General features: G+C 38.0%; 1 protein-coding gene across 3 annotated transcripts in view; it reads left to right on the forward strand.

Annotated features, from left to right (window-relative positions):
• The window catches only part of GABRA2 (gamma-aminobutyric acid type A receptor subunit alpha2), a 57,122-nt gene extending 51,733 nt beyond the window's left edge, over positions 1-5,389 (forward strand). For all 3 annotated transcript variants that reach the window (XM_051619372.1, XM_051619371.1, XM_051619370.1), the window contains exons 9-10: positions 113-315; positions 3,572-5,389. In XM_051619372.1, the coding sequence (XP_051475332.1) occupies positions 113-315; positions 3,572-3,880 (512 nt within the window). In that variant the 3' untranslated portion in view covers positions 3,881-5,389. The remainder of the gene's footprint in view (positions 1-112; positions 316-3,571) is intronic.
• The last annotated feature ends 22,372 nt before the right edge of the window (positions 5,390-27,761 follow it).

Genomic DNA, 27,761 nt, shown 5'->3' on the forward strand with positions numbered 1-27,761 from the left:
CACTTAGATAAAGACATTTTCCACAAACAACAATAATTTTTGGTTTCTATTTTTTGTTAACATTCAAAATCCAAGTAAAATTGTTGATGTTCTGTTTTTTGTCCCCTTCCAGGAGTAACAACTGTGTTGACAATGACAACACTGAGCATCAGTGCTCGAAATTCACTCCCCAAAGTAGCATATGCAACAGCTATGGATTGGTTTATTGCTGTTTGTTATGCATTTGTATTCTCTGCATTAATTGAATTTGCAACAGTAAATTATTTCACAAAACGAGGATGGGCCTGGGATGGCAAAAGTGTAGTGAATGATAAGGTAAGTCCTAAGGAAATAGCTCTATTTTCAGTCAATTGCAGGAAACCAGCTATAATATATTGTTGTGATAAAATTTGCTGCATTAAAAAAATAATAAGGCATGATGCCTTAAATCAGAAGAATGTAGATGTATTTTCTCTCCCGAACGAAAACGTAATTACCCTGATGTAGTTAATCTCACTTGGTCTGAGTAGTCCAGATTTATTTATCAAGCACACTGGGTTTGTTTTTTTTTTATGTTGGGAACTGTGTGACTTGTTTCTTAGCTCCTCAGATAGAACTGTTGATCCGGTTATTCAGAAAATTTAATTCAGATAAATGTGGTTAATAAAGTTTTTTTTATTCAATCCATTTGGGTTGGAAATAAGAAAAAGATTACAGAAAGAGACAATGTATAATAATTTTCCTGGTAACTAAGGATTAGTAAAACAACTCAATGCCCATATATATATATAAACTATTAGTAACAAAATGTAAAAATTTTGAACATTTTCAGTATTCTCAAACTTATCCCTAGTGATATGTAAACATCCATTTTTAAACTCATTTAAATAGCAGTTGTCCAGTTTGGAGTCCTCCTTCACCTATGATGTATTGATGCCTCATGCGCACAGAAACACAGGCAGGCCTTAATTTTCTGGCATTGATAGTAGTGCAGGTGTGATAGCATGAAGAAATTTTAACCTGATAGAATTTCTTAATTTACAAACAAAATGAAGTGGTGATACACCTAAATTTGAGTTAAGTGTTACAGCTTATAATTTTAACTGCATTCAACAAATCTTAAAGATGACTTGTTGTTTTGACTGTCATACTGTAATATATAATTTTGTCCTGTCCCAATCTACTAATTCTACTGATTCTACCAATGCAAAAGGATTTCTTCTGACAAAGAATACTCTGATTCCTCTGGTTCTTCTTAAAACAGGATATACTATTATTTGCTTCTTAGATAATAATAGTAGATGGGAAGCAAAGTTTAATTGCCTGATGGTTTCTCTGCACTACCAAGTGCATAAAGCACAATGCACAAAGAAGCAAAATCTTCAATTAATGGTAAAGGTGAATTGGAGGGGATGAGTACATTGTTTATAATTCCCTCGGGCTTCCAGAAGGGCGTGAACCATCCATACCTTTAGGATCTGTTCCCTCATGCTAGAAGTAGATCCCAAATCTACTACAGCATGTCATGATTGAAGCTTTTCAGACTTCCACATTTCCCTTTGGAGTTGTAATAATGTAAGGTGCCCTTATAAATTTTCTGATCACCCTTTGGCTGTTTCTTTAAATTAATCTAACAGTGTTGTTTCATGATCATTTAACAGCTAGGTAGTAGTATTCCTTCCCTAGGAATGACAAAATAAGCCATTCCATCTTGAGATTTATATACCATTCACGTGTCCAGTTCTCTACTTTCTTCAGACAGTTTTCTTCATACAAATATATGGTTCATCTTTATTATCCAGGTCTCATTAAAGATACCTTTAAAAAACACATTAAGTGGCTCTGAAAGGAAGAAATTATAGATTAATTAGGGCTTTTGTAATTTCATTTAGTAATTTCCTTTTATTTTTGCTGAATTCATCTGTGCATCTCTCACAAGCCAGTGAAATATGTTTCCTCAGTGACAGTCATTTGTGTTCATATTATATGAAAATTCCCATCTAATTCCATCAACATGGAATTTGTCTCATAGGAAAGCTGGAGCAGGGACAAGCTACACACTTAATCAGACCTTTTTCACACTCCAGTTAATAAAGAACAATGCTGATTTCCCACCCGTTCCCAGATTTTCTTTTTATGTAACACCATCTCCTAAGAAAAGATATTTGTGACACAACATCTAACAATTAGTTCTTACCAAGATTTTTGGGTGGCCCTGGTAAATACAAAATTAGAGTTAAAACCAAAATTGGAAATTGGGTAGATACATCCCAGTAGAAGTAAAAATGTACCTGTATGAGAAATGTCACAAGAATTATCTCCCTTGTGCCACTTCCATTAGATTAAAACTCAAGCCAAACCAATACAACAGCTGATGATTTATTATATGAGCCAGAGGTTTACTGTTTATTGATCTGTTTAATTCTGTATTTTGTAGAAGAGGTGTACTGAATCTGCTATGTATTTGTCTGCTTCTAAATTACATATGAAGTCTTGCTTCCTGAAAAACTGAATCCTTCGATGCTTTCCTGTAGGTTATTAGAAGTTCCCTAGTTTTGGATTGCTGCAAAACAGTGAATCAATTTATAGCATTACAGTCTTATTGCAGAGCTAGTCTGTGTACCTGTAAATATGTCTAAAAACCTTACTCAGCGTGGTGTCCACCAGGACTCCCTGGGCTTTTTCTGCAAAGCTGCTTCCCTGTCCATTTGCCCCAACCTGTACCAGTGCATGGGGTTGTTCCTCCCCAGGTGCAGGACTTAAATTTCCATTTGCTGAACTTCACTAAATTCTTGTTGTTACATTCCACTTTTCTTATCTTCTGTTATTTTTATGTTCTACTCCCCATTTTCATCACTGTTACGCATTTTTGAAACAGTGATTTCTGAAAACCAGAAACAGTTCTTGGACTAATTCTCAGCTCACTTCTATAACTACCAGGCTGGAGTCCTTTCTCTTAATTGCAATCTCTTCTGACCTCTGTGTGTGTGTGTATCTACATATATATTTATATATATATATTTATATGTAAATGCACACGTTTCTCCAGAATATCTTTAAACTGTAGACCATTACTGGAATTCCTTTATTTACTAGTGTTATGAATGTTCAAATAATAGCGATGCTAGATTTATGTGGGAAAGATGGCCTAATTTTCATTTTATTGCAATGCCAGGTAAGCTGTTTTTTCCAGTGCACCCATTCACTTCGTCTAGTTCTCTTAACAGAGAATGGTTTTAAAGATCTCGCAATTCTGTTGTAAGGAGCTGAATACAAAGCAGCTAGAGAAACACCCTATATTTTCCAGTTATCCTTAGAATCGTAGTAACAGACCCTTTCTCCTGGAAATTCTGTGGGGCATTTAATGGTGCAAGAGTCCGTGTCTTTAGAGCATTATTATGTTACCTGTGCCTTCTGTTTGGATAGACTGGAAGTGTCTGTCTTTATATTTGAATTTATCAGTCTGACCTGGTGTTTATTTTAACATACAAAGAGATACTAATTTGTTTGTTTTACATTTAAAATGACGTTTTATTAAGATTGTTCTGGAAACTACACATTAAGTATTTAACTTCATGCTGTCTTCCAATAGAAAAAAGAAAAAGCGTCTGTCATTAAGAAAAACAATGCCTATGCAGTGGCTGTTGCCAACTATGCTCCAAATATTACCAAGGACTCAGTGCTACCAACCATCTCCAAGAGTGCTACAACTGCAGAACCCAACAAGGCAAAACCAGAAGCGAAGCCACAGGAAGCGAAGAAGACGTTCAACAGTGTTAGCAAAATTGACAGAATGTCTAGAATAGTGTTTCCAGTCTTATTTGGTACTTTTAATTTAGTGTATTGGGCTACCTATTTAAACAGGGAGCCTGTATTACTTGGCTTTGCGCCATCAACCTAAAAGCTGAATTGCACTGAGGACTTAAAGCATCATTCTAGTCAGATAGGTTGTTTGCTATGTACAGTACAACTAATAACTGCTAATCTGTGAACCATTATGTACAGAGTGTATATAGATGTCTTATCTGTGTATCTCCAAAGGAGGGACGCAGTGTTAATTCATGGATCTGTGAACAGATAGCACCCATGGCAAATACAGCCAGCTCTTTTAAAGTTAAACCCAGGGGAGTTCTGTTAAACTAGGATTCAGATATACAGAATTATATTCTCTCCGTAAAATGAAATTAAGATATGATCCTACATAATTATTTAGGAACAGTATTTTTTTAATTTAAAGTTAAAATATTTTTCTATGAAGTAACTAATTCTACTTTAATGAAAGAAATTGTCATTTAGCAAAGTGATTTTTTTAAAAAGGTGTAATTGTTTCGTACAATAGCAGAACCCATGTACATAACAGAGTACGGAGGTCGTGCAGTTCTACTGTTCACAAACATTCTGGATACTAGTTAGGCTGAAGAGGTAGTTAAGACTATTCTATGCCAAAAGCCACAAGTTTCTTACTTCTGTTGGACGTTCTTAATAAACTTTTCCAAATGATTTCAGGGAAAAGCAAGTGTTAATCAAATTTCCAATATGAACCAACTTCCACAAGTGAAACTCTTATTCTTTTTACTGTTTTACTTATTTGATGTTGCTAAGCCAGGTTGCCTAGTTCAGCAAAATTGGATTATTTTTCTTTTTTATTTTGTCCTTAATTGGATTATTGTCAGGTTCATAAAAGCACTGAGAAATTTTTCAGGGTTAAGTATATCAGTAATATAATACACTCTTTTTCCTTGCTTACTGTTCCCCTAAAACCTGCCATCAAAATATCTACCTGTATTTGTCCGAGAAAGCATTGTTTTCAAGCGAAACAAGAATTATGATTTAAGTTCAGGAAATTGTCCATAAAATAAACTTACTGCTGCTTTTGTAAATTGCAACTTTACATTTCGCTGACATAACTTTACAACAACTTTGTATACTAGAAATGGTTTTGCAAAGATTTGAATGTTATTTTTTTAATAAAAGGTCATGCATCATCAGTAGGTTTCAACGGTATTTCATACACACAAATCTAACAAAATTGGAGCTGCCATTTGCAATTTTATATGAACATTTAATACTGATCCGTAAAGTTGTTTTTCATCTGAGCCTTTGCAATGATTCTTTATGCCCCTAAAGGCCTGGTAAATCATAATTAAGAATTGTGTACTGTATTTAGATTTTAGTATACTTGGCCAATCAAAAATATTTTGATTCACATATACATTAGCAGTTATTAGTTGACCTTTAAAAAGATACACCTTTATGATGATGTCTTCTAGTAGAGACATATGTAGTCGTATAGTGTCATTTATTGCAGTTTTGTACAGTACTTGAGTATAGTGCATAAAATAGGTATGTTCAGAGTTTAACAAAGTTGTAAAAATATTTCTAAAATCAAATAAAAGAGTATCTTAAGACATGGAAATGTGCTAAAAACAACAAAGAGAAACATTGCTTTCATTTGTTGATTTGTTTTCTTGCTTTTTCTTTGCTTTTAATGTGATTTCAGTTTGTATTCTGTGTGACAGTATAGATGGCAAGGTCACAAATGCATATTATGAATAGAATTAATAGTTAAGACACAATTGACATCAGTAAAATAAAGACATTTTGTGAGATATAAATGAAAGGGAGAAGCATGGACAAGGTGTGTATCCCTTCAAGTCCTTCTAATTAATCATAAGATTAAACCTTTCTCATCAACAGTAGTTAAAAATGAGCACTTTACTCAAAACATTAGAATTAAATTATCCTTATTTTCATATATATTTATATATAAATGTAGATCTTCTGTGTAACATGGAGATGTGTGCAATAGTGTTACTATGAGCATAAGGTTGGAAGGCAAGCAATAAAAAAAAGGTTTTTTCATGGTATAATATACATTTTAAAAATGTTTCATTTGTAAATTATAAATTATCCCTTTAAAGTCACGTTCAAGTCCAGGTATGAATAAATATATAAATATGTACATATGTACAAAGAATTGTAAATATTAGGATTATAGAAGAATCCCTTCACTTTTAACTCTGCTTATGGCAAAGGGCTCCAACTGTATAGTTTAATGGAGGCCCATGCTAAACTTCTCTTGAACTTAAGTAGCTTGATTATACTTTCTGTACCTGAGGTCTCCTTCCTGTGACCTATTGGGAGTTCTTACCTTCTGTTCACACCAGCAAGATTAAGGGACTCTCCAAACCTCACTGGACTGGGGTATGAGAGACAGAGGTTCATGTTACACCCTTGGCCACATCCCAGACACTCCAGACCCTTCATGATGTTTAGACAATGTTGTGTATTGTTCCATGCATGACACTGTATAGAGCTCTCCCCACTACAAACATGAGTGTGCTCAGGGGCATGTTGGATTGCCTGGCAAGGAAGGAATTTCCATCCTTATCGAAGAATGGGACCCCTCAAAGGTTTTTAACAGTACAAGTCTTCTCCAACAAGACTTCTCTGGAAGATAACATCTGTGTAATTCAGAGTTGCATGCAAAACCTATCTTCAGTTGGCACAAGAAGCGTGATAGTCTCATGTTGGTCAGCTCTGCTGCTGCTTCTTTTATTGGATGCGATTATTTTTTCATTCAGTGACCATTTTATCTATGCTTGTGTTATGCTTAGTTACTCAAAAAACAGGTTTTTAATCACATGCTCAAGATAAGTTTCTCACAAACTAATATAAACATACCATATACATTCTGTCAGTGAAAAATAATATATAAAAACATATCGACATGCAGTTACTGTGGGCGTTAGAAAGGTTTTTGAGTGCGTACACTCCAGAAAAGTTTCACTTTTCAGTTCAGTTGGACTATGTGAAAGCAAAATATGTGAGGAAGGAGTCTGCTTCATTATTTCACTACTGAAACATTTGTAGTGAGTAAACTGACTACACATCAGTTGCAAATTTGTAAGACTAACAACTGGATAAGTGGATTGAATGTAAATATGTAAGTGAAGGCAAGCACTGTACAAGGAACACCGGAATACAAGAGTCAGGCTTTCTTTCCATTTAGCAGTATCAAATCTGAGTCTGGGATTTTTAAAGCTGGACTCAGAAATTTATGTGCCAAATACCTAGAAGTTTAATTTGAGTAAAACTTGCATGAGTGAGCAAATGCAAGTCACTTTGCTATCAAACACAAAGACTTGCACACAAAATCTTCCAGGGACATTTTTGGTTGACATGTTATTCTAATTTATTTTCCCTATTATTCTTGGGTCAGAGTGTCCTATTGTATGTGACTTCAGAAATTAATACAAGAAATACAATTATTTAACACTGTGGTAGACTTGGATTGGAATTACCATAATTCTGAAGGAGGTTTTAAAAATAGTTTTCCAGTGTAATGCTGTGGCACATACTTCTGGATGCATGTGGTCAGTAATTAACAGTAATTTATAAATCAGCATGAGGAATATAGAGATCAGCAGGGTTTACTAGCCAGGCTTGTCTGCTGGAGATTTCTTAACAGATTGCTTTTAGTAGAGAGGCTTCCAAACTTCTCAATTATGTTGTAGCCAATGAAATTACCTTCACCTTCCGTGTCTGGGTAAATTCTACTTGTAACTGCTGCATTGCTGAGCATCTTTAAAAAAAATTATTATGGTAGATGTTCTGAGATAGGAGCATTGTCTTCGGAGACCACTCATACCACTGATTATTATGCTAAACTAAGGAGTTGGTCTGTCTGTACAGTCACAGGAGAGAGTATGAAAAAGCTTCACTAGACACCAACCAGGAGCCTTACTGAATTGCCCTCTCTTCCCAGTGATTAAAGATAAAGTGGTGGCCAGAGTTTCTAAAAGTAGGGTGATCATAAACTGTCTGCCTGAAATCAATCAGAAGTGCCTGGGGAGGAGGTATGGGTATGAGGGTGAGGAAGGGGGAAAAGAGGAGCAAATGGCTTTGTTACTGTGTCAGTGGATTGTGAGATGATTGAGGAAGAAGCCATTGAAGGAGGTAATGTGTATTTTTGTTTCAGCTTCAGTTTTGAGCCATATGTGAGTTGTGGGAAGGTAACTTTTAGAGCATATGAGATTGATCCACTACTTGTATAATTCTGCTGGACTTGAGGGGCATGAGCTGTGCCTTTGAAACTGAGAGGCTTTGGCTGACTGCTTTGTGAAAACCACACAGTGTTGTGTGCTTTTTGCTGTATGGGACATCTAGGGCAGAGGGGGAAAAGAAGCTTCAGGAATTAAAAACTGTTAATTCTAGATTTTGTTTTCCTAAGAAGTGTCACTTTCAATTAAGCACAGATAGTCAGCATCCATTCTCCATACCTCTCATTCCTATTCTGAAAACTTAGTGGTGCAGAAGTTTTTGCCTTTGGCTTTTCACAAAATAGATGAAGTCTACATTTTTAAACATTTCCATTTTAACAAATTTGCATAAAAGATTATTTCAGTATGGATATGAAGCTGTCATTAGTCTATGTCCAATTTTGTGTAGACATATAATGCTAAAACACATAAAGCAATGCAATGGGTGTTAAAGCAGAGGAAGAAAATATTTTAAAATGAGGCAAGAAAGTTAAATAGCTTCATTTAAAAAACACAAGAGCATGATAAATGTACAAATGTCTAAACACATCTTAACAGAATTCTGAGTGTGGCATAATTTGATGTAATATATATTTTTTTTGTTCTTAAATACTTTGAAACATTAAAGTAATTAAGTGAATTTATATGAAAGTCAGCTCAGGCTTCAACCTCCAGTGAAGGATGTGGTTCTTAAGGAAGCAGCTTTAGGATTCCTTCTCCTCTTCTCATTAACAGTGTACATTTTACTAGAATGCTGTCAGTTTGCAATATAACTTTTAAGTTATATCCCATTAAAATTATATTAATTTATTTAGTCAAGGAGACCTCATTTGCCTCCTTTCAGTAGACAACCCAAATTCCCAGAATTGTTAATTCTATTCTGAATCCAATTGTTAATTCCAGCCATCTACGAATGAGTAGAAGCTAAAGGCTCAAAAGTTTGTTTCAATGAATGATAGATTTTAATCACATTAAAAAGTTGTTTTCATCCACTTTAAACCTTTTATAGATTCAAATCTCTAGGTGAATCCTTGAATCTGTGTTTTCGAGTCTGTAATTACGTCTTACTGGGAGAGGCTAAACTTTGAGGGCTTGATGTCTCTGACTGAGGTCAGGGCAAAATTTGCACTGAATTTAAAATAAAACAGGTTAGCATCCTCGGGATATTAATCTATGTTACTGAAGTCAGTAAAAAAACTTAACAGAAAGGGAATACACCTGGGCTGTCCTTTGGATAGGGGAGCTTAGTTCTTTAACCCATAAAAATAAGCCCTCAATAGAAGAGCCAACCATAATGAAATACAGAACTTGATGTCTGTTTCATTCCTGGTATATATTAATACCTTTTAAGAATATGGTGAAAGTGCTATGAGTTAGGAATAGGTGATAACTATCACAAAAAGGAATTTGGAGGATGTTTTAAAATATGCAAGATGATGTATACTCTTCCTGTAGTGTTGGTGTCTACATAAATATATATGAATATATTTTTATTGTTGAATGATTTAAAAATTATATTTTGCTTTCAAATCTTAATTCCTTATATAATGTTGTGAATACTTCACTCAATCAGGTGGCCTGGAGTGTGTCTTTATACATTCAAGGTATTTAATGATTGCACTGATTGCTTTAGTTCATCTGATACTCAAAGAGGTGAGCTTCGACAGGTGGAAGTGTTACATTTATTTTCCAGTACTTAATCCATCTATCTATGCTGTTGAGGATGGATGGAAATAGAGATCGGAACAAGATACTGCTTTGATCAACTGCTTTGATATTCTTTATTAGATGTTAATTTTGGCTGAATCTATCAGTTTATAGGCTACTGTAGCTTAGCATTAGCACGGAATGCAATGTAGTACTTTACATCTGTTAGAATACATATGTACAATATGCACCGTTATCTAGAAACTAAAAAAACAGTTTCTGAACAGCACCTCTTCACCCTCTCCCCTCCAAATAGTCACTTTATTAAGAAACATTTGAAGGCACTTTAATTTTAATGGAAGTGATTATGCTTGTTATACTTGATTAAAAAACAAAACAAAACAACAGTAAAAATCGTGGAATCAGATGTTGTTAGCAATTTCTCAGCTAGTCTGGTGTCAGACAGCATTTATGCAGTGGATGACAAATCTACTTCAGTGAGTCACTTAGGCATGAAAATGTATAGATATTTGAAAATGAATGTTTCCAGTATACTAACAAGAAATAAGGAAACAGGAAGAATGGAACATTTAATTTTAAAGAAAATTAAACACCAATCAAATATGCACAGTAAGAAACTGCATGATAAATGTAAGTATACTTAACCTTGAACATCAATGTAAGAAAATCTTCTGGGTGACAGTTCACTTATTTAGTAGGTTTCATCGTTATAAATAATTAAAGAGGATTATAATATTCTGTAATTTGTGACCTTGTTTTAACTGGAAAAAGTTGTTACTTTTCTAAAATGGATTTATGTTTGAATGTGTCACTGCTTGCTGTTGAAGAATATTTATTAACCACATGCAAAATATTGCTTAACATTATCTTTTTGTACTTCTTATTAAAGTTAATTTAAATATAATACGCTTTGTATTTTACTTTTTTATGCTGTGACAGCACAAAAAGTTTAATTCCCCTCATGGCTGTTCTCTCAGGATTTGTGTGGGGGTTTTCATTTGTTTTTTTTTCCTTTGTTTTTAAACAACCCATTACAGCCTCTATGAAGGTGCTTTTTTATTAAGGATAGAAATTTCCAAAAGAAGCAAACAATATATTGGAAAGAAAATATTCCTTAGCTTAGTGAGAATTTAACAGAGTTTTCTATTTATATAATGAGAATGTCCTCACATATTCATATTAGGCATGGCAATATTTAATCTTCTTAGAAGGTTAGAAAACATTCCTGCAGGGTATACACTAACCACCAGTTGATGTGGAACATAAGTAACCTACTAGACAGCTTGGTTCATCAACGGGGTAACAGAGCTTATTCAGAAACAATCCTAAGTGTGTATTCTGTGAGAGTGTGGGTTTCATTTTGGCTTTTTGTTTGTTTTAAAATGGGCATTCTGAGTTCCAAGTCTTTCAGTGCAAAGGCTATAAATACTTTGGGAGTGGCACTTTCTTTTCCTGTGCAGCGGCTGCTTCTTACAACAAGCACATACATGTTTTTCATGGATGAGGGAAGTAATTTTGCTTATCAGAAGGGTTTTGGGGGTCCTTGTATCTGAGCTGGAGCTATGTTATGCTCTCCTGGAATATCTGGGAATACTAGGATAGTCTGTGAGCAAACTATGTTGCTAATAGAGAAATGGAGTTGTAATAACGTACATTGGAAAGGATCTCTGGATGTCATCCTGTCAAATGCCCCATTCAAAGCACAACCACATTACATGACGCTGTGTGAGGCCTTGTCCAGTCAAGTGAAGAGCATCTCCAAGGATGAAGATTGCACAACCCCCCTGGGTTCCTGCTCCTCTCTCACCACCCTCATGGCATAAAAGCATTTATTTGTGCTTGATTGCAATTTCCCATGTTGCAAATTGCACCTGTTGCTACTTGCTCTATTGCTTTAGACTTCTGAGACAAGTGTCCCTATGCATATAGTCCAAGCTATAGCACTAAGTGGTTTTTAGATTGAAATTTAGCAATTTAGATTGAAAACATTAACATGTGGGCCAAGACTTCACTACAAGGTTGGCTCTCCTGGTAAGATCACTGCTTAGACCCTACTTGCTTGTATCCCAAAAGATATATTTGGTCTGGTGCATAGCAGACTCGACCTGCTTCTGTGAATCAGAACAGTATTGCATGTGTTCAATGACTTCTGTCAATTAACAAGATGTGCTAGAAGACTCTTGCATATCCTCACAGAATCAAACTCAGTGATTTTGCACTTGCTTTCCCACATTAGATTTTCAGGTGCTGAGGTGATACAAAAAACATACTGTATCAGGTGAGGAAACTCCTCCCTTTTATACATTGACTACCATTGGTCAATGAGGTAAGGGTTACAGTGTGGCTGATGGACTTAATTTTTTCATTTCAAATGCTTGCAGTTACTTGACTATAAAGTGCTGTAAATCAGGTAGCTGCAACCCTCAGCTCAAGCAGTGGCATACCTCTGTGCTGGAACAAATGTGTGATACTTCATAGCCAAATGTCTGCCCTGACAGCCTTGGATTCTTCCCTTAATAGCTGCTGAAAATGTGAAGAGGATTTGCAGGCAGGCAGTGCTCAGCCAAGTGCACTCTTCGCTCAGGGAAAGGGCCTTGTATTGCTTACACAGCCTTTTGGTCTAGAAAGCCCTGTGCTTCAGTGCCAGCACGTCCCTAAGGGAAGATGGGAACCTGTAAATGCAAGGCTGAGTAATTGCAGCTGTGGTCCCAAGGTAATGTCTCACAGCTCCTGCTTGTGCTTTGTATTATGGCAACTGCTGGCAGGACAGGCTACACCGCTTAGGTGCCTTAGGTGTCTGCATCAGAAACAGCCTCCAGCGCAGAAACACATCTGTAAATCTTCTTGCTCCTTGTGGCCCTTACCTAGGGCCTTTTTATGAGGTCCATGGCATACTTTGTAGAGTTCCAGATACTGTTTTTCTTGTATTTCAAACTATATTAGATGGTTGATCTTGAATTTCAAGCTTGTAAACTTTGAATATTAAAGGTGCCAACAAATATACTCCCTGGTGTTTGAATATTTGTCAGAGAATATAACCTCATTCTAACTGTCATCCCAGCCTCCTGGATTTGAAGGAAAACCAAAGTTTGAGGAGTAAACAACTGTCAAAGGAAATTAACTTATGTTCTTCAGGTCAAATTGCTATTTACAGAATGTCTCTAACTCTGTCCTGCGCTGGGGTGTACACTCCATCTGCAGATTGGTGCAAGCTGACAAGCTGAGTCAGGGCATTGTCTCATCACCTTTCTGCTAATGGCCTTTTATTTGTTTGTTTGGTTTGGTTTGGTTTTGTGTGTGTGGTTTTTTTGTTGGTTTTTGTTTGTTTGTTTATTTGTTTGTGGGTAGCACACCTTACACAATTAATCTTGATCCTAGAGTCTCAAAAAACCTCTATTACTGCATTAGGGACTGACATTGAAGTAAAGCATTCCTGGTGAACTCCAGGCCTGCTTCAACATTGTCACCAGCATTGTTCCCAGGGAAAAGCGTATTAACACCACAGAAGTACAATGCTGTGGGAAACTGTTCATTTCTTCCCCACGTAAGTCTAAACAAAACGCCTTTTAAGCCAGCAAAGGCCTTCTGCTGATTATTCCCAGCTAACGGACTAAAACAGACTTGCTACTCAAGGACAACTGAACCCAAAACAACAGATGTGGTCCGGGACAGAAAGGATGGGCAACAAGTCATCCTGTACCCCTGGTAGTCACCGCCCTAACGTGGGGCTCATGGATGCTCACTGGCTCTGGACAGGGACACTGACTGGACAGGGGGGTCACGGGGGTGTAAAAGGCAGCGAGCTCTGCAGGTGGGCCCCTGCGGCCCGTTCGGACGCTTTCTGCGTGGGACACCCCCCTGCTGCGGACACTGGTGCTGGGACCTTGCCTGCCTGCCTGCCCCGGGTCCAGCCTGGGCCTCAGCACCGAGCCTGCCGGGGTCCTGAGCCCTGGGGTTGGGGCTGGAGCCCCCTCCCCATGTTGCTGCCAGTTGAGGGGAAACCAGCGGCTGCTGCACCCGCTGCCGAGCCACGAGAGGCTGCCCCTCCGACACCATGGGCTGCAGCCCTGCCTGGCGAGAAGGGGCCACCAACCAACGCTGGGAAAGGAGCCGTGGGGCACAGGCCCGAGGGTGACATCAACACACACACACTCCTCTCCTCATACCTGCACACACAGCGTGACCTCTTCAGGAGGACTGATGTTGGGCTTCCTCCCTCCTCCTTTTGGTCCTCAACCTTCTCTCAGAGAGAACGCCTTAAAAACACAGTACTTTTTGCATTACCTCCCTAAAGGACACATTCTTACTGTGTATATATATATATCTCTGGTAGCCATTTACATTTATATTTTCCCTAAACATCATCCTTCAGTTTGTGTTAACCCTTAATAAACCGATTAAGTCAAGAAGTAAACATTGGTCCTAGAAACAATTTGTGAGCGTGGTGGGGGTGTATCTAACTACCACTTCTAAAACACGGCCCCGCGGTGGCTGTTCCTGTGTGAGAGGTGAGCGCCACGTGTGACCCTCGGTCTTATTCAACAACCCCTCCACATCGGGGGGGGGGAAGTTGCGAAAGCACCTGACAGATGGTAGCCCCCCCATACTGGCTCGTGAAAAATGCATATTGAGAAATATATTGGGTAATGTAGCACCTTATTCGTATTGCCAGTTCATAGATTGCCATTTCTTTGCCACTGCTCCAAAACCAACAGTCGTACTGAGAGTTTGGACTGCTCCCTGAAACATGTGATTCACAATGGGATGTTGCTGGTAAGAGGCTGAACTTGTTTTTTCAAACACACTGACTGGTGGGTACTTGTGTCCTTTGGGCTTTGCTCCCTGCTTTTCTCTAGAGATGTAAGTCAGTAACTGTTCTGTGTTGTTGGGCAGAGTCCAATCTCAGCTTTATGACCAGTACTTTTCTTATCTATTGAGAGTATTTGCTTTTTAAGAGATGCACGGATTGACTAAGACACTGCCAATAACACCTTTTCATTTCTCTTCCTGCAAAGACAATGTTGTAATATGAAGCAAGACAACATCCTAATGCCAAGATAAAAATAAGGATGAAGTTATTGCTGAAGAGACAGCCTATTCTGCTTGTCTGCTTATACATTTCCTCCTTCACGGATGCAAAAATTTATGCAGACAAAATATGCTTGGAGGGCAAAATATGCTTGTAATGCTCTCTTATTAGCAACTGTCCAATTATTCCTATTGTTCCATTGAAAAACGTTTCTCTTTAGTTACAATATTTTCCCCCTGAATATTTCACCGACATTAAAGACTATTTTATGGTGTTATGAAATGCTGAGGGATTAATAACAATGCAGAAAATCATATATAAGGTAGTCCAGTTTTTCAGGAAACTTAATCCAAAAATCAAATTCAAATGAAGATTTCTTTTTCAACAGTACTCTTTACATACAGATAAGAAGCAAACAGGGGGCCTGAATAATATTTGAAGACTTACCAAATCATATGGGAGAGGAGAAACATTTAACTAGATACAGCATTAAAACCACTTTGAACAGTTGACCTTTGCATTTTTGGTGGATAGGAGTAAAAGTGAAAGATGAATAGTTGTAACATTTTAAATATTGAAAGTAACTATGCTTTCAATTTCTTTGCAGATCTTTTGAGACCCTACTGTAAATTACTAAAGAGGAAGGAATACAATGTCTCTGCCACTTTCCAAAGACTAGCATGATTTTTTGCTGATACTGGACATGAGCAGCAAGCACAAAGAATGTGACTGAGTTTGATGAAGGTTACTGTTTTGTGCAGAGCAATTTAAGTGCTGAACACTTCACCCTCCACACCCAAGTCAGAGCTGGCAACAAAAATTCACCTAAGTTGTGGCTTGGCATATTGCTGTTAAACCTTCCAAATAGAACACATTTTCCCTCAAAATCCCTTTCTGCTCTTCCTTTCTATGACAACCACCTGGCACTGAACAGGTCAGTGTTTGCAGACATGACAGTGGTGGGAATTTAGAGTCAAACCACACTCCATGCTGCATTATAGATAGACTTCAACTGCTCTTACTGTGGCACTGCTCTTCGTGGTGTCTGTGTCCTGTGTGTTTCATTAGTGTGGAATTAAATTATTATTTTTTCTTCAAGTTTAGTCCATTTTGCCTGCGACCTTAATTGGTGAAGAACTGTCCTCGTCCTTTGTCTCAGCCCATGATCTTTGTCCTCCTCATCCCAGAGTGAGTGTGGGGGAGTTGAATGAGTGGCCATGGGGCTGTTTCCTTTGTTGTCGTGTTGGGCCCAAACCATCACAATTGGCTTGAATATAAATTTATTACAAAAAGATATAAATACTTACCTTTTTAAAAAGGACACTCAGGTGTATCAAGAACTCCCCAAGATATACCTAGGCTTACAATTGAGTCTGAGGCAGTATATGACTCATCTTGCTTTCTGTCACCCGCCAAGTGACCTAACTAATCTGAAAAGTTCATAATTTGGTTCTTGGTGAATTACATGGTAAGTTAAGAAAAGTCTCAATTAAAAACCAAACAACTGAACAAATAAAGCAACAAACAACCCCCCAAAAAAACGCAGAAAAAAAAGGTAGGAAAGCTTATGTGGGCATACAGAAATGCAAGTATGCATACATATATTTCAATTTTCAAATTCTAAAACACAGAAAGAAACGGTTGTGCACAACAGAGAGAATATAGTCCATTTCTGTATGGGAACAAACACAAATCATTATAGTCTAGCCAGTATCCTTATAGTCTAGCCAGCAATTTGCTCTCTCCTTTAGAAAATGAGGGGCCTGATATGAGTGGAGCACTTATTGTGACTGAAGCTAAAGGATTCGGCACATCTTGAATTCATACATGCACTTTGCTTTTTTTCCAAACCTGACTGAATTGCTAGCTTTCCATTGTCTTTGGATTATAATAGGTTAGTGCCTGCTTTCTGATTACATGTAACACTGCAAACAAAGCATATAAAATGTCAATTGGCTCAGAAAACAGAATTTAACATACTCTGCTACAGCTATAATTTAGTGTAGACCCATATGCATTTCACTAAAAGCAACAGTCATACTTTATAAATATGATACAGCCTAGAATTTGTTATGCAAGTTTGTGGTTTTAAGCGAGTCATGAGTATAGTATCATGAGAAAATGTATTCCAACAAAAATCCTGATGCACACTGAACAGGGGATATTATTTATACTTGATATTAATGAACCATGCAGTACTAGAGATGTTCTGCGTAAGCTATGGGCTTAACCTATGGCTTTGTGGCAATTATATTTGTGTTACATTTGTGAATTATGGAAAACTGTTGGTTGGATCATGTTTAAAAACACCTGAAGAGCAGCAGCTAATGCCTCTTGAACCAAACTGTTACATCAATGAGGAAGTTTCCTAATCTGGGAAGATATAATAGTACAAAATGTTGAAACACTACTACTGATAGTGATGCTAAATGGTGAGCTCATTTATTCTTTTATTTGTTTATTTAATAATTTAGGCCAGATTAGCTCTTTGATTCCATCAGATAAGCTAAAACAGAGAATAAGGAATTCCCTTCATAAGGAAGGAATGGGAATGCACATCCAGAGGTGAGGTAAGGGCTTAGCATGGCTGTGAATCTGTATCTTTCCCTTTTGCCTGTTTTGTTGCTGTTTAAATCCTCGGGTGAAATCCTGACCTAATTCCTTCAAGGTGTGAAGCTCCCTTTTGCTCTGGAGTTTGTCTCCCATCTTATTATTAGCATATATTTTTGTGTGCAATCTAGCCTTTCGGTACAGCCAAATTCTTATATATCTTTCCTGTTTATCAGCAGCTTCTTTTAACAACCACAATTTCTTTATGTTCAGTGGCATGCTTCCAGACCCTGCTTGGTTAACCAGCCATGGCTGGCTTCTCTCACATTAGCAGATTCATTGAACTCCAGGGAAAATGTGTGTGTGTAATGTTACATGTCAAAGTGTGGCATCAAGGTCCGCAACCTTTCCAGCATTAGCTGCATGTAGTAGCACAAAACTAATAGGAGTGCCAGGATTTTTTGCTAATTCTGCAGATATTATCTCCTACATTAAGGGAACTTAGGAAAAATTAGCTGGATCTCTTGCATATCCATAACAGTATACACAATAGGTGACCCATTGCTATTTCCCTGTTCCTTACCTCATACACTGTCTCATTTTTCTTTTGAACAAGTTTCTATTCCTTGTGGTTTCAAAGAAAGCCTCTGAATTGTATGTTCAACACAAAAATTGGCAGCACTGCCTGAATCCACAGATAATCTGACTCAATAGATCACTTCTGAAGTGTCAATTTTGTTTATTGGGGACTGATCAGTGAATCATTTAATTGGTATTCATATGAAGAATATTAAAGTCATTTAGGCAAGGAAGAGGTTTGTTTCCTCTGCTAGGTTTCAAATACATATTTTAAACTGTCTATAGCACTTAGGAAATCCTAAAAGAAGAGCAAACTGAGATTTATACAATACAACATCATTATGAATCAAACATAAATAAATATTACAGGTTGCAAGGCAAGGAAGAACTTATTGAAAAGTACCTACAACAGCTATTAGGAAGTTGTAGATCTTACCAGTAATACAAATACTTGCCCTCTAATAAAGATAATTTCCCATGGTGGGACACAGACTAGTATTGCAGCTACACCTCATTTTGGTGGTGCTAGGGAAATTTCTTTTGCCCACCACAGAAAAGTCAGTGTGTGAGAGGGCTTTTCATGTGTCCCATGTTGCCAGCAGTTTCTTCTTTATTGCATGACTCATTACAATTTGATTTCTTGTTTATTAATCTAAAATTGCAAAAAAGTGTCCTTTTTATGTCATCATCTTTCAACTGAATCATTGTATCACCTCCTATTCATTCTCCATTTTCACGATGAAAATTTTGAAGTGCTTCCAAAGCACCCATAGTGTCACAGATTTTTATACAGTTCTTGCCCACTGCACCCCCACTTTTCTCCCTGAATAAGGGAGAAAATCCTGCTATCTTCTCTGTGCTCCTCCGAGATAGCAGGGGGGTAGGTATGGCTCCAGGGCTATGTCCTGCAGATAGTCTTTGTTTGGCTAAGTGTTAAGACCAGCCATTTCAAAGAGGCGGTTGAGACAACTGGCACCACAGGATTAGTTTATTGCAGTGGAGTTTCAGTCCTAGGAAGTGGCTTGAGACCAGCACTCTTTGTCTTGTCCTGCTAAGTTGGTGGTTTTCATGAGATATCATATCAAGGCCTGGTTATCACTGAATACTCTGTTCCCAGCACCAGCTGTAGATATCCTTTTTTTTTTTTTTTTCCAAGCTCAGCATGTCCCACATTAAACTCCCCAGTTCTCAGGTACACATTGCAGGAGGGGAAGCAAAACAGTTGAGTGGGTTGCTGAGACATCTCTTTAGTCCATCAACAAATGTTGTTCAACTCTCAGATGCCACAAGACAGACAACAGATATCCTGAGTGCCAAAGTCCATCACTTATCTCTTGGATTGTTTGAGACAAGCACTGTACATTCTGAATGCCACACCCTTCTAGAGCGTTAATGACAATCAGATGATTTCCATTTATTCTGAGCTTATTACAATGTTGTAAAGAGATGAGTACTTTAAATTACTGCCTTTCTTACTACTCACACATTACACTTGTTGCTAAAGCCTATTTTTGCCTGAAGTGCAGTTGCTTTGTTGTCAAGTTAAAATAATGGCAACACGTTATCTTTCAAGGCTAGTGAATATGATGGACATATCAATTTTAAAAAATTATTTCACTATGGATGAAATAGTGATCATCAATGCTAGGGGAATAATAATAATTAAATTAGATATGCTATGAGTGATATTTTGTTAACTGTAGCAGTGTATTTGGATGATGATAAGAAGTATGTCTCAGCTGTTACTTTCCCCATTAAGTCCCACTGCAGATCTTGATATTTTCTGTTCAGAGTTTCTACATGTTTTTATTAACAGCATTTTTTTATAGAGGTGCATAAACTATTTCCTTTCTGCACAAAATAATTACTTCTGACATTTATTTTATATGGATGTTGGCATTTTATTTCTCATGGTAGTAATTATACCAGAATCCCTTACACATGCTCAAGCACCAACTGACTATTGCATCCAATTACATTTTTCAGTAACAATATTTTAAACTGTGTTATGTGATGCAGTCACAGATGGAATACTGCTTTTCCATAACTTTTGTAAGTGTCCTTCACCAGAATATATTTTGATCAGTGTTGAAGAAATCTTGTGAGTTTTGAATATCTAATAAATATACAATACATATATTATCCACATTGATTAATAGTTTGATTTGGAAGTTCACCTGTTGATTACAATTTCCAAAATGTAGATCATATACAAAATATGAAACAAATGGCTCAGTCCACCAAAAGATTTATTCAGTGGGGTGATGGGTCACTGCATATCAGAGTTACATAGTTGTATTAGAAGAAATTACCTTTCAGATGATAAAGTGATAAAGTCTGCTTTGTTTCTGTTCCTTGAGGAGAACCAAAGCGTTTGATTTTGGAATTAAGTACAGCATTATGCTGCAAACAACCAAGGAGACTAGAGTTGCATAGGCAAGTAGACATTTTTGACCTGGTGAACATTTGACTTTATGACTTATGTGATGTTTTCACACCTAATTTTCTACATGTTAATTTTCATTTAAGAAAAAGAACAAAATCAAACATTATTAAGCACCAGTCCTTCACCTTGTGCCTCACCAGTTCAGACTTCTGTGTGAAGTGCAGAGGAAGACCTCCGAGGTGGCAGCTGAAGAAGGCCAATGTGGATTGCATTCCCACCCTGATGCACTTCAAAGGCTCCACGTCATGGAGCCATTTCAGCTTCTGGCAATGGAGACCAGAATACTCTCTGGAGGAAGGCACAAGGTAGGTGAACATGTAAGGGAATTGCATAGTAACCCAAATGCAGAGCAGGATTCTCTTAAGGCAAAACCCTTAGGTACTCATTTCAGATCTGATTTGCTCATTTGCTCATATGGTGGTTACTTTCCTCAAGTAATCCTATTTAAATTAATGGAGCTTCTCACAAAGCACTTTCCTGTCTAGGTGGGCCATGACGGCAGAGCTGGTCTATGCGACTTTGGTTTTCCCCTTCAGGTTCTCTCATTCCCTTCAACACCAACAGGCACCTTGTGGGACCCACTGTATGAATGCAAAGCTTAAAGGCTTTTTGTCTTACATCTTGTGGGGTCTTCGTGATGTGTGTCAGATTAATTGGTTTGGTGTATAGTAAGTGAGCCACTGAAAACTGGCTGAGGAAGATAAGCACCCTACCTATCCCCTCCTCATTGTGCAGCTGGCCAGCAGGAATGGAAGGTCCACGGTTGTCTCTCTGATGTTTGACCTGCCCATTCGTAAGTAGAATGGCATGCAGTGGGGGTAAGCCAATGCTCTGTCCTCCCATTGCAGCAGTCCATCCTATGCTCTTGTTGCAGGAAAGACAAGGATCTTTTTCATAGGAATTTTACTGAGAATTGTCTTCAATCTACCTAATTAAAGAACAACGCTAGCAGTTAAGCCTGAAGGCACTATGTAACCTTCAGGGGACCATTATTGCTCATATTTTGCCATTTTGCATAAAAGCTTTAAAAATATAATGCAATTCTGAAGGTATAAAATAATCTGGATGTATGTTTAGCATCCCACTCAAAACTTATCTCACCGAATTCCCTAAAAAACAAAAAGGAAAACAGTTTAAATTAAACAGAAAAAAGGCTATGGAAATCACGTCTGTTGTATGGTACAGTATCATAGGGAATAAAATAAAAGAGAACTGTGCAAAGCAGCTAAGAAAAAAAATACTTTAACTGGGAAATGAGAGGAAGTCATCCAAGAAGAATACTTCAGAACATGACTAACACTAATATCATAGCAAGTTACAAATAAATTGCTTAGAAATTTTTGATATTATTTATATGTTTCTATATTTGAAATGGATTTTGAAGATAAAATATTGGAAAATGTTCTTACTTCTAATCTGAACTGCCTCCTAGCCTGACCTACCTTTAAGGAATTGATGCTTTTAATTTTCTTTTGCACTTCAGAAAATCTGACTGCATAAAGGAACTTTTTTTATTGTTACATTTGTATTAAAAAGTAACTCAATAAAAAGTGCAACAAGCATTCTTCTTGCCAAACTAGAAGTATGACCATTTCAGTAAAGTGTTAAATTGGGGTTAAAAATTAACATTGCACAAGCCACATTGTATACACAAGCATGACAGTGAAGTTTTCCATTTGCTGGAAGCACCTGTAACCAAAATAAGTGAGAAAAGTCTTCTATCAGAGAGATCACTGATCCTTTAAGGATTATTTTTAAAGTAATCATGATTGATATTTAGAAAAAGAAAAAAAAAAAACAAAACACAACAACTGTATAACATTTCCATCCTCCCTGCTCATGCAACTGTTTAATACTCTTTAAAGCATAAAAATATTTAAGACTCTTGGATTTCAGTAAATTTAATGTGGGATGAGAGCTGCATTTTCATTTCATGGTATACTTCCCTCATTGTGAATCAGAAATTCAGTCTAGGGAATTGTCATTAGATAATTAGGGAGTAACTCAAAGTTATCTCCCACCCAATGCACCAGAATATGAATATCAGTACCTGTATTACTTATTAATAATTTCAAATAAGTAATTCAGTGTTTGGGAAAATGTATTGCTGACTTTTATGGTAACTCACATCCTGTTGAAATCTCTGCATAAATGGACCCTTGACTGAATTTCTTCCTCCAAAGAGATGATGGTGCAGAGGTGTAGCTCTCACCTGGGCTTGTTTCTCTACAATACAGGCACACATAAGGGAAGAGAAATGCAGACACTAAAATTCATGCAGAAACATTTATCTGGTTTTGTATGTTGCTCTTTCTTCTTCTATACCCTTTTCTTCCCCAAAAGATTAATACTTAGATGTGCTTTTTATTCATAAGCCATGCCACTGACATTTTCGGAAGAGGGGGCTGTGCTGAAACGGATTTTATACTTAACGGGGAGCTCTTGTTGCACTTGACTTTCAGAAAACCTTCTTCCACTTAAAGTGCCTCCTTTTTAGTTCTTGCAGCCTTCAATCAGGTTACAAGAGGCTATATAACAAAGGGGAGGTTATGTAATAAGGAACTGCTTTGACTAAAATGTGTTTCATATTAATTCTTCAGTGTTATATATTGCTTTCATAGTTATACTTGATAGTCACCATAAATAAATTCAGGGTTAGATTGTACCTCTCAAGGTGAGTTGTGCAGGATAAAGGCAGTTGTTATTGTATTTCATCTCTTTGTAATGCATGTAGAAGGCAAGGAGGGTTTTATCAAAAGAAAAATGTTTCAGTTTTGTGCTTCTTTTTTTCATAGCAGAAAGTCAGACAAACAGAAAACTATTGAATTTGTACTTTCTCAAAGAAAACTTGCTGACCAATTGAGGGGGAATAGATTTTTCCAATATCAGTTTGTTTAAATTACATTTATTCAAGGGCTTTTTGTTTAGTATTATTTTTCCTAGAACATTTCATCCTAGTCCACTTGTCCTTAGAGTAGTGAAAAGAATTATTCCATAACATCAGACTTTTCCAGATCTTTTTCCAATCTTTTATGGATTCAACCTTTTCCGATGTATTTTGTTTAAATTCCACTTGCTTGGGGTTTTGGGAATTATTTTGTTGTTGTTCTTTGGGTTTTGGTTGTTGTCCTGACAGACTTTATTCTAGTGAATTTCTTCTTAGCTTAGTGAAACAATTTTTTTCCTTGGCTTCAATATTTAACATTGTATTTCTTTCTACAAAAGTCAGAGAGCTTACAAGAGCATCTCTGAGTCCCCTGTCTCTCCCAAAACCCAAGGAAGATTAGATTAAATGCATCTCTTACTTCTGAGGAACAGAACTCTGAAGAAGGAACACTTCTTTTCAGAAACTTCTGCATGCATGGGAGATAAGTTAGTAACAGGCAAACCTCAATCTCATAGCAGCCTTTTCAGTTAGTTCAAAGGTACAACGGCGTAAGCATGTATAATATATGTAAAGCCATAATCCTTTCATTGGCTTTTCTGAATAATCTGAGAAATTCTGCCTGGTTCCTCTATGCTGGCTCACCCATAGAATGATGGAGGGGATAAAGCTGGAGCTTTTGAAGCTGCAAAAGACATGGTGAGCCCCCTGCTAATGCTGGGCAGCAAGGGCAAGTGGGGGACTGCCACCACCTCTGCTGTGCCTGAGCAGCCAGGCTGTTTGCTGTCCTCTTCTCTTTTGAAAACTGACTTCAAACTCTGCAACAGAGGATACAGATTAGTGGGTTCCATCCTTTGCACAGCTGAGAGTGCTTGAGTAAGATCAAATAGCAGTAATGAATGTTATTCCAAAAGTCTGCGGTGGAGAATTACAGTGAGCATCCTGGAGAGAGGGGAAGAACTTACCAAGACATGAAAGATGATACACATTTAGTCAATTAGAGGATCCATATCATTAGATGGTTTTTTTTCTACAGAAACAAAATTTGCCCAGAAAGGGCCTAGAGTTGATTCAAATCTTCATTAATTCCCAGAAAATTGCATGCTAGTACTCTATATTAAAAATGATGAAGTACATCTGTTCTGATGCCAAAATAGTAGGTGCCTTAGAAGTGTCTTTGAGAATAAAATTCCCTCTGTGTGTATCAGATGTTAGCAATCATTTTACTTGATGCATTTTGGCAAAGTAGCTTGCTATATTTTTTCCACTTAGAAGCAACTGGGATTTTTAAAGTATTGGAATAATTTGGGGGACAATTAGAAACTGTTACAAGTACTAAATAGCCCTAAAGGAGCTTCTTGTCTCATAAACCAATATTCTGACAAGGGATATTTAACTTAAATTTATTTAAGGTATTTTCTACCTCCTCCAGTTTAGCTGGTGTCTCAAATTATTTCTGAAATGTAGAGTGAGAGAGTATATTAATTCTTACACTTGAATGCCTTGAACTGATCTCCAGTGAATTATCTTAAAGCAGATCACATTGTAGTTTTTTATAAAATACAGCTCAGACTTCTACAATTTCCTTTCATTCAGCCTTTCCATTCCCAATTCAGTTAGACTGTATTGCATAAAAAATTACTTTACTTTGCTTGTCCTTTAACTTGCCTCTCAAGGATTCTTCTCACTTTACTCTGCATGCACAAAGCACCCATCTGTACTTCCTCTTTTCACCAGAGCAGGAAGAGTGAAACAGTCCCACCACTTCCTTCTCTAGAAATAACAAAGAAAGATTTTCTTAAAAATCTCATTGTCACAGGTATCTCTTCTTAAGTTTGATTATCAGGTTTGTGAGGCTTTTGCTAACCCATTTGGCTCGTCGCTCCAACACTTATAAAGCTCCTCAGAGTCTGCCCACAGGCAGAGCCCTTCCCCTTGCGCTTCAGCCCCCCCCAAATGTGTCACAAAATGTCACTCCTCAGTTCTGTTACGGAGTTCTATTAGCACTGAATTTATCTAAATAGCTTGCTTGCGTTTTTCCTACACAACTGGCTTGCCCACTTGTGGGTGGGCTCTGCGTGGCGCGGGCAGCGCCAGCACCACCGGCGGCACGTCGGAGCGAGGCCTAAGCGGCCACTTGCTGAGGAGACCAGCCCCAGCGTTGGCCAGCCTGCACCCAGGAAGGTGATGGCGGTGAAAAGGGCCAGCAAGGGGCTTTTCGAAGCCGAGAAAGCAGCTAACCTGTGCTCTGCACCTACCAGGACTGATGCAGCTTCCCTGAGGTAGCTCTGGTGCGAACATGCGGCCCACCGGGCTGTCAGGCTGCAGGGAGTGCCCTGCTCTTCCCACGGCGTGCGGTGGCGGTACTGAGCGTGCCCAAGTAAAGGAGCTTCTCTGCCCGGGGACTGAGCTCTGGGAACAGGTGAGCAGGCTAAGAGTCTGAGATAGACCATTGGTGGTTCCAGGGAAGGCCTTGCCTTCCCTGGAACAGGACCAGCAGTCAGGCAAGACTCGTGACACAGAGGGCTCCCTAACCTTTCTCCGCCTGGCTGAACGTGATGACCTAGATGTTAGTGAGCAATGGTGACAAGTTCCTGTCTGGTGCAAGAGGTGTGTGGCAAATGTGCCCCTCCAGTAACTGTTCCACCTCCTCAGGTGACCTTGAAAAATAGGTATGATGCCCTGCAAGAGAAACTACATAGTGATAAAGATGATGGCTCATCTGACTTAGAGGTGCCACTTGAGGCAAAGTTGATCAAAACAGCTTCAGTTAAGAAAAAAATATGGGTTCTTTTTATAGGTTACTCACCCCTGAAGGGAGTGGAAGACCCCATATGCAGGCTAGACCCACTTTATAGGGAAGCCTACTGCTTCCCTGGGGACAGGATTAAAGATATACAGAGAAAACTCTCTACCTTAATTAGGCCCTCAGATTTCTTACCTGTTACTGATTTTTCAGGTAGGCAGTGATGAAGTAGCAAGAACAGGTCCAAGGGCAATGAAGAGAGACTTCAGGGCCCTGGGATGGTTGGTTAAGAGACCAGGAGCACAAGCAGTGTTCTCCTCTGTCCCACTAGTTGCAGGGATCAATGAGGGAACAAACAGGAAAAGCCAGCAGATTAATTCCTGGCTCCGAGCCCAGGGTTACTGACAGGACTTTGGTTTCTTTTATCACAGGTTGATTTGCAGGACACCAAGCTGGTCCCTGGCAACAGACAGGGAAAACTTAGGATGCCATCCTGTGCAACCTATTCTAGGTGAACCTGCTCTGGCAGGAGGGCTAGACTAGATGATCCCCAGAGGCCCCTTCCAACCCCTACCATCCTGTTAATATCTCAATCTGCAATTGTATTTTTATTGGCACAAGCATTTTATGTTTATTAGCAAAAGAATGTTACAACTCGTCTGTGAACAGTTTTGTCAGGATCTTAGAGCTACTACACAATATCCAGTCATCACAGCATCTTCAAGATGCTGATTTTAAAGCTCAGCTGATGACTGCTGCAGACGCAGCCTGGAAACATCTTCCAGTCACATAGACCTAAGGATGTCAAATAAAAGGGTAGAAGCTTCCTAGTTTAATTTTTGGGTTTAGTTTATCTAAGATGATGATAAACATTGACAGGTACCAAGGGTGTCTGTTACTTTGGTAATTCTTTTAGCTAGTAGGGTGATTCTATATGTTGCTTTTGGAGAAGAAAGAAAGTAGCCACGGGCATGTATGATGAAAGCAGGAAGAGTCTGCCTACCTTCTGAGAAGTGCTAGGTGAGTTAGCGGGTCACATTCATGTATGACTAGAAGATTTTGAGAGAAGTGAATCCGAAAAGTGTAGGGTTTCTTCTGGTTAGAAAAATTCTCAATGATTACCATAGGTAGCATTAGCAGCATGAGATCTGCAAGACCCTGTTAAGCATTGGGGTTTCTTTTGGCTTTCACCACCTCAAAACTCCAAACAGCCACACTATGGAGGGAACAGTGCGCAAGACTGTATGGTGGGGCATAAGGCAGAAGGGAGACTGATCATAGTGAGCTTCCAGGAATTAAATGCAGTCTACTAATTTGTCAGAAAAAGTAATTACCAGAAGTGCCATCTGCAGTGAACTTCATCTGAAGGAAAGGGAAGGAAGGACTGGTCACAGAGCTAAACTGTATGCTCTCTACGGAGCTTAGAAAGAGAAACTGAATAGCCCAAAAGAGAATGAACTCCCTCTCCATAGTCTATGTGGGGATCCTGGGAAATAGCTCTCTTAATAGAAGCACTTCAGAACAACTTCAAAGTCAACTGCATGTCACATTTATCTAGTTACTTGCTAAACTGGCATCTTAGTTGTTCATTTCCTAAGTGTGTAACTGTTAAAATAGCAGTAAGATTATAAATACTTTTCATGGACACAAATACAGAAACATTTTGAAATATTTTTGTATTTGGTGGACCAACACAGAATTGCAATTCAGAGAGTTTGACATACTTAAACAACACCAAGCTTTTTAACAGTGGTCACCAACTTAGTTGCTGCCAGCGTTAGAATAAGAGGTCATTCCTGCTGGTGTGAGTTGGTAGTTCTTCAGTAGGAAGCGTGACT

Source organism: Apus apus, chromosome 4 (assembly GCF_020740795.1).
Source record: "Apus apus isolate bApuApu2 chromosome 4, bApuApu2.pri.cur, whole genome shotgun sequence".
Lineage (NCBI taxonomy): Eukaryota > Metazoa > Chordata > Aves > Apodiformes > Apodidae > Apus > Apus apus.